The 7,779-nt window shown below is 36.9% G+C and overlaps 1 protein-coding gene and 1 long non-coding RNA gene across 2 annotated transcripts in view; one reads left to right on the top strand and one right to left on the bottom strand.

Moving 5' to 3' along the window:
* The first annotated feature begins 1,829 nt into the window (after window positions 1–1,829).
* LOC131393187 (uncharacterized) overlaps window positions 1,830–7,779 on the top strand; it is a 91,636-nt gene continuing 85,686 nt past the window's right edge. Inside the window, exons 1-2 of the long non-coding RNA XR_009215891.1 lie at window positions 1,830–1,953; window positions 3,411–3,518. This is a non-coding gene — a long non-coding RNA (uncharacterized LOC131393187). The remainder of the gene's footprint in view (window positions 1,954–3,410; window positions 3,519–7,779) is intronic.
* Window positions 6,444–7,406, bottom strand: LOC131393177 (olfactory receptor 13C8). The gene has a single exon (XM_058523684.1). The coding sequence runs from the start codon at window positions 7,404–7,406 to the stop codon at window positions 6,444–6,446; it is 963 nt and encodes a 320-aa protein (XP_058379667.1).

The raw sequence follows: 7,779 nt of genomic DNA, 5'->3' as shown, positions 1-7,779 counted from the left end.
AGTACAAATATACTCTCAATGGATCCTCTCATGGATATCTGAGCATATAGACACTGTTAGAAACCTTGGGCATCCACATGTTAAATTTTCTGTAATAGATACTCACATATCTAGATGGAGATGAACAAATAGTTTGTTCATCTGTATCCGCCAAAAGAACCCTCATAGAACAAGTTGCTCTTTGGGATAGATCATGACTATTCCAGAGTGATTTTGAATCCATGTGATGAGCAGTCCTGTTACAAAAGTGTGCTGATTTGTATGATTATTTATTTACAATTCTTTGTTTAATTGACATTTATCATCTTATTGGCCCTGAGTTGAGCACCTGTGCCATATTTAAATTTCATAGTAGATTATGTAAATTCAGAGTTAAAAAAAATCTTGATAGTTAATGAATCCTACTCTAGCTGAGAAGAATCTCCTCAGGATTCTCCTTTATAGTGTCCTGACCGATGGTTGTCCTGGATTTATATGAATATTGGAGAAAAAAGAACTCTCCTCTTCAAAAGTTAGATCATTCCATTTCTCAACAACTGTAATGATTTTTTGAAATCACAACATTAATTGTGTGGGCCCTCAATTAATTTACCAGGATGAAAATGGACTATCTGCATGATTTCATGTCTTCTGGGAGTCACAAACTCAAATATCTTCAGTGCTATGCAGTGAATGTACTTGAGTAAACAAGCTGGTTCTAAAGCAATATGGAGGGGTGAGGACTGTGGCAAATCTCTTTAATACTATGTGACTAAACAAAATGCATGTGCTGTAATATTCCCTTTCCCACCAGTTTATCTTCTCTGACTCTCTGCTCGATGTTTTCATTAGAATATGTATTCTTTACCCTGTCTGGTTGCATATTATGAATGACAGAGTGATGGCAGTGCATGGAGGAGTACGTTCTCTCCACAGAATAAAATGATTCCACTTTTAGAATTTTCCACATGATAATCTCATATAGTTTTTCTTTCCAGTTTAGTTTTAACTAAGGAGGAGAAATGAATCTCCTAGGAACAGCTCCAGATTCTCTCCAGAAAACTTGTGGAGGGAGGAGTGTTGTTAAAAAGTTACAAGTTTACTTTAACAAGCTTGACTTTAGCCTGTTGTAAGCACATGGGATCCCATCCCTATGTAACCTATTTGTTCCTTAACGTCAGAGAGAAGTAAGTCAGTCAACCTTTAATGATGTCCTCTGAGATGTAGTTCCCTGCTCGGTGTAAATATCAGACTGTGTTTTATCTTCCTGTGGGAGGGGATTACCAGACTATGAGAAAGCACGTAGGAAAGAAATGGTGTCTTCCTAGGTCAACTGGCCTCTTTGGAACCACCATATTTTACACGACTAGAGGTCATATAGGGCTGAAAATTGTCCTTTGTCTATTTGCTAAAGACATGTATAGGAAGGTCTTTTAGCCATCAAAAAAACTGAGATATACGATGAGGTGACGGGAAGTGTATGGGTTCTGGAGTCTGTTTAGAGCCCCAATCCCCAGTGCGCCACTTCCTAGCTGTGTGACCTAGGGCAATTTGTATAGCTTTTTGGACTCCACATTTCTTATTGTATAAAATCATGTATATCTTGAGGTTTTTATGAGGATTAAATGTGTCCGCAACATAAGTGATGTTTAATGCATTCCCTTCCCTGAGCTACATGAGTCACTGGAGTGGTTGCTTCATTTTTAATTTTCTGTAATAGGGAAGAGGGCTCTTCCTTCCTTTTCCCATTTCTCTGGAAATCTCATGCGTGTTGTTCAGAGGGATGGTCATAATAATTTCCCATCTGAGCTCAGTAAAACTATTGCTCTTTTATCTTTATTTAGGGTCCTACTGATCCTATGACAGCTTTGGACTTACCCCTGGAGACTCTCCAGCCTGCCCTAGAGGATCCGTTCCTGAACCCACTGGATCATAGTCCCTCTTCTCCATGTTAATATCTCTGATATCGCCAAGGTCCATATCTCCAATTTCCTTTCATCGAGTTAGGATTTTCCCTTTTAGGCTTCTTGAGGTTCTCTTTTTCATGATCTTGGTGACCCTACACAGACATGCCTCTCTTTCTACCTCTTGGGTGCCTACTTCCCTCTCCTTTTAGTGGATCTAGTTCTTTCTTCCCTAAAAAGTGGAGTGCAGTTAGTAATAGTTGCTCTGCTTTTCTCATACAGTGCAAAAAGATTACCTGTAATATTTGCATCAAAAATCACACCATCTACAGTATCAAATAGAATGTGCATCTTTAGTGTTTAAATTTTCATCTTCATATACTGGCTAGATCCCGTCAACCTGGTGATCCACTATCACCACAAATAACCCTGGTTATAGTTGAATTCTCCCTTTTCCTCCACCTCCTTGGTTTTTCAAACTAAGACCCTTCCTCTAGAGTGAGAGAAGTGCTGTAAAATATGGATGAATGAACTAGTATGTTTAATCCTCACAACAAATGAGAAACTGAGGTTCAGAGAAATTAAATTACTTACATAGGCTATAGATTAGTAAAGTAGATGTGGAGGTGTGATCCTAATCTAAACAATTTGACTTTATGTCCAGTCTCCTAACCAGTAATGTTTTCTGCTTCCTTTGATAAACTAAAAATTCTCACACCCTAAAAATTCATCTTCCCTAAAGTGCATCACACAGAAAACCTATGACTCTAGGTTTATTCAGCAATTTTCTGGTTGATTAAAACACTTGTTTCCTGATGATTAGTGTCTGTTACCTGTAAGTACAGGGATATCAATCAGTTTCTCAGGAGGATGATGCAATACTGGGCTCAAGACAAAGTCCAAGTATTAGCCACTCTTATTCATGGCCTTTGCCACAATCATCGAGGACTTGATCATCATAGTCCCCTGAATTTACCTATATATCTGGTTAACAGCACTAGAGAAATTCTGAAGTTATATTTAGTTAGGATATCTTAAATTTCTTGCCTTATAATATTTTTGGATTAATTTTGCTGATTCAGATGCTCATGGACTTCAGGATATTTCTCTCCTGATAGTAGGCAGTAAAGGAAATAATGTGTTTATACTCCAGACTATAGTTCAAAAACTAGCTTTCCCACCTACAACGTGTATGATCTTAACTTCTATGAATCTTAGAATATTCATCTATAAATTAAGAGCAAGGAGATATACCTTTCAAGATTATTGTGAAGATTTAGTAAGAAATGATTAGATGTGAATATATAGCACAATATCTTGCATATTGGCTTTGCATTCAAATTCTCTAGATAGCTCCTAATCCTCATCTTCCTTTTCTTTTTGTTTCTTTCCTTCTCTCTTCCTTATGGAGCCAAGTTTCCCATAGAATTTAAGTATGAACATTTCCATCAAAAAACTGTTTTTTCTGTATTCAGTAAATTTTAATTTGCAGTATTCAATTATATTTCTTTTTTTTTTTTTTAGCAGGGTTGCTATTGAAAATATTTTACAGAGACTGCGGCACAGCTACCAACCAATCAGAATAGACACTAACTACAAACAACCAGTAAGCTATACCAATCACTACAAGCTCAGGTCTGGTTTTAACTTTTTGGTTGTAATTTTTTTCTTTGATCCATAAGCAAAGCTGACACTTAGCTGGCACATATTACTACAGCCACATTGCTAGTTTACGGCAGGCATTCATTCTTTTACTGGAAGTACTGCCATAGAAGTTGTTAAATATTTTGCTTATCACTGCTACTCATTAGTCATTTAGAAGTATGTTTTAATGATTTCAGGTTATGGAGCTTTTTAATTAATAATTACTTTAATTTAATTGAGAGAATATGGACCATTTAATATAATTTATTTAAACTTTACTGATTCTTGTTTTCAGCCTAAGAAACTATCAATTTTTGTAAATGTTCTATATGTGTTTTAGAAGAATGTGTATTTCATAATAGTTGGATTGTTAAGTTTGTTAATTGTTTTATTCAAATCAAAGACTTCCCACATCCTGGTTGTGACTTCAGATATTTCTACATTTCTGGAACTAGACTTTTTGTTCTGCGAGTTGGGGAAATATTAGTTCCTTGAAGAGTTATCAAGAGGATGCAACAATATGATCTTCATAAATTATTTTGGAAACCACATTTACCCTCCTGGAGATTGTTTTCCATTCATTATATTTGCTTGCTTATACATTAATTCAATGAATTTATAGAAATAGCATACTATGTGCCTAGTAGAGAACTTAGGTGGGTGCTACGTATGCATTGGTGAAAGAAAAGAATTATACTTAAATTTATTTTTCTCAAGGTGCTACGTTCATCCCTTCTTACATATATTTCAGAGTTTGATGAACTATATGTTTTCCGTTCATATGATCATATGATTATTATTATGTCATTTTAGAGTATACTAAAGAGATTTTCATAATCTACATTTTAGACACAAGAAAGCAACTGCAGAAGAAACACAAATGTCTTGCCCAGGACCTTCTGTTGTTTAGTTGTGCATGGAAATGATAGTCTGACCAAAAGTATTGCTTATGCTCTATCTGATTCACTGCATTTCTCAAGCAGAGAACTGCATATTTCACTGCTTTTAAAGATACCTCAAGACAGAGTAAAGATTTGACAGGGATATTCATTTACCAGAAGTAAAATCTGAGTGACAGATTCAAACCTCTGAGATGGTGGCACTGGTAGGCTACTGGTTCTGGGTTACAGAAAAGAAGAAATAAAGATTGAAACCAATAATGGAAGCAGCTTAAGGAGCTGCCACTGTCATGACGAAGACCCATAGCTGGGGTGATGATGACAGGAACAAGAAGCAAATAGGGAGGCTCAAGTCCCTTATCTTCCTCCAACCTTCCATTCTCTCCATAGCAACTTTTTTCGAAGAATTAAACAGAAGCCTGCTAGCAAAGGAGAAATGTGGTTTTCAGTGTCCCAAACCTATCTCATAGAGCATAGAAAAGTGGATTTGAAGCTGAGAGACAATAGTTTAAAGGCATCAAAATTACTCCATAAAAAGGATGAAAATCTTGTGTTAACTCAAAGCTTTATGACATATTAAAGTGCATCCAATGCTAATAATAAAAAAACAGCCAATGTTTATCGGACATTTAGGATGTTCTAGACACTATTTAGCGCTATGTCTGAATTAACTTATTTGATCTTATGAAGAAACAATAATTACCTGTTAACAAGAAAGGAAGATATTATGGGCTTACTTTTACAATTTGGAAGTAGCTATAGTCTTGTACTTTAGATTTGTGTTCTACATTTTAACTCTCATAGACTCCTCAAAGGGTAGAGAAAAGGACTGCTTTCCTCTATTGACATATCTAACTCAATTCCTTCAGTGGAAATGGGGCTTCCATTCCTCATGCTGGCGCTGTTCCACATGGCTGCACCCTTCAGACAATAGAGATTATGTTGGTTTGGGGCCATCTTTGTCTTATTTCCCAACGCCCCAAACTCTGTAGCTCCTCAGTTCGTTAAACACCTTGACTCTTTCTCTTTTGCCATTTCTTGTCCTCTTATTGCAATATTTGTCAGTTACCAGTTCTTTCTAGTACTGCAAGTGCTGTATGGTCCAATGCAGAGAAGGAAAGAAGTCCTCATTACAGCCTGATCTCAAAGTCCCAGAGGAATTCTCTGTTACCATGTCACCTCTGTTTTATTAGGTTAAAACTTAGGGTACATTTCTAGGGGGCTTTTCTAGTTATCTTAGTCTCATTATGTACCAAATCCAGAAAAGTTATTGTAGCTAGTAAATAAAACCTGTTCCTCTACATTATAATGCACATCACATAGAAAAGAAAAGGTAATACTTTATTAGAGGAGTTCATATGGCAACATGCCTATATAGTTTACTTAGAAACTATTACATTGAACAAAATTTCTTTTTGAATAACCTTTCTTACCTCAGATATGACAGATATACATTTCTATTTTTATACATGCTAAAGTTCATTTATTTACTCAAAATATATTTATTGAGCATCTACTATGTGTCACGTTCTGTTCTAGGTCTTTGGGATGTTGTAGGGTAAGAAACAGACACATCTACTTCAGAGATCTTATATGGTTGGTGGACACAAACATTAAATAAAAGAACAAATTAAAAATGAATATAAAATATGTCATGTGCTGATTAATAATTGCTTTGAATAATTAATTAATAATATACTTATTTTAGGTTACAAAGTGATTTTTAGAACACCTTTTGCCTTTATTATCTTCTAAAGGTTTAAGGGTGATTATGTTTTGCTGGGACTTCCTAAGAGATTTTCAACTTTTTGCATTTCTGTAATAGTATTTTTTAAAACCACAAGCATGTTTTATTTCTGCAGTTAGAAGAAAACTAATAGTAACAACAGCAATGAAAATATTTCTGTGCATAGTTTTGAGACACCTGTTGAATTTGTTTTCACATGGTGATTATCTCTGTCTGAATTTCGTGTCTGCAGCAGCTTTGAATACTGAGTCACATGGTGTAAATCAGTATTCATATTCCATCAGAGAAGTGTTTCCTACCCAGCATGTTCTTCATCGCAGTCTTTACATCCTTGTTCCTCAGACTATAGATGAGAGGATTGAGCATGGGGGTCATCACTCCATAGAAGAGGGAGATGAGGGCCTCAACGATGTCTTGATTATCTGTACCAACAGAGCTTTTAGACTTGGGCTTTGTGTACATGAAGAAGATGGTTCCATAGAATATAATCACCACTGTCAGGTGGGCTGAGCAGGTGGAGAAGGCCTTACATTTTCCTGCGGTGGAAGGGATCCTCAGAATAGTGGCAACAATAAAAACGTAAGAAATGGAAATTACCAGCAATGGAATAACCAGAAGAATCAGATTTGACCCTGCCATACTGATCACATTGATTGAAATATCAGCACAGGCCAGTTTTAGGATAGCCAGAATTTCACAGACAAAGTGGTTAATGACATTGTTAGCACAGAATGGTAATTGCGTTGTGAGAGATGTCTGCACCACTGAGTCCACAAGCCCAGCAACCCAGGATCCAGCTGCCATGGGCACGTAGGTACCTTTGCTCATGATGATAGGGTATCTCAGTGGGTAGCAGATGGCCACATAGCGATCAAGTGCCATCATGCCTAGAATCACACACTCTGTGGCCCCCATGGCAAAGGAGAGAAACATTTGCACCATGCACCCAGAAAGGGAAACTCTTTTCCTTCCTGTCAGGAAGCTGTCAAGAATTAGTGGGACAGAGGAAGTTGTGTAGCAAATGTCCAGGAAGGAAAGATTACAGAGGAAGAAATACATGGGGGTGTGCAAGTGAGAATCATAGATGATTACTGAGATGAGGACTCCATTTCCCAGCAGGATCATCAGGTACATCCACAAAACCAGCAAAAAGAAAACTGTCTGGAGCTTTGGGTGTGCAGAAAGCCCCACCAGGACAAATTCTGTCAACAGGGAATCATTGGTCCTCTCCATATTACATATTCCCTTTCTACAAGAGCACTCTATGGATGATAGAACAGAAATTGGTTAATATAGTGTCTGCAAGAGCTCCTCTTTTAAGAATTATGTTCGATGTTACTGTAGTTCTGTATTTGAATGCAACAATATAACTCTGAGACAAATTTTTTACTGTGAATCCAGGCCACTAGAGCAGGAATCCTAGCTTGATTTTCTCAAGGTTAAGTAGAAGACATTGATTATAGGACGTTTGGATCCCAAATCAGCTTATTGCCATTCCTATTAGTTCTGCCTCTTAACACATCGACTGCAAATCAGTAGCCCACAGCCTGGAGGCAGCAGAAAGATGGGTTTTGTTTGGCAGTGACTCTTGCACCATATTTTAAAT

Source organism: Diceros bicornis, chromosome 28 (assembly GCF_020826845.1).
Source record: "Diceros bicornis minor isolate mBicDic1 chromosome 28, mDicBic1.mat.cur, whole genome shotgun sequence".
Taxonomy (NCBI): domain Eukaryota; kingdom Metazoa; phylum Chordata; class Mammalia; order Perissodactyla; family Rhinocerotidae; genus Diceros; species Diceros bicornis.
Note: the sequence above shows the minus strand (reverse complement) of the source record. Positions and strands in the feature narration are given on the sequence as shown.

Coding starts and splice junctions, on each gene's coding strand:
- LOC131393177 (XM_058523684.1), bottom strand. CDS start 7,406: ATGGAGAGGACCAATGATTCCCTGTTGACAGAATTTGTCCTGGTGGGG.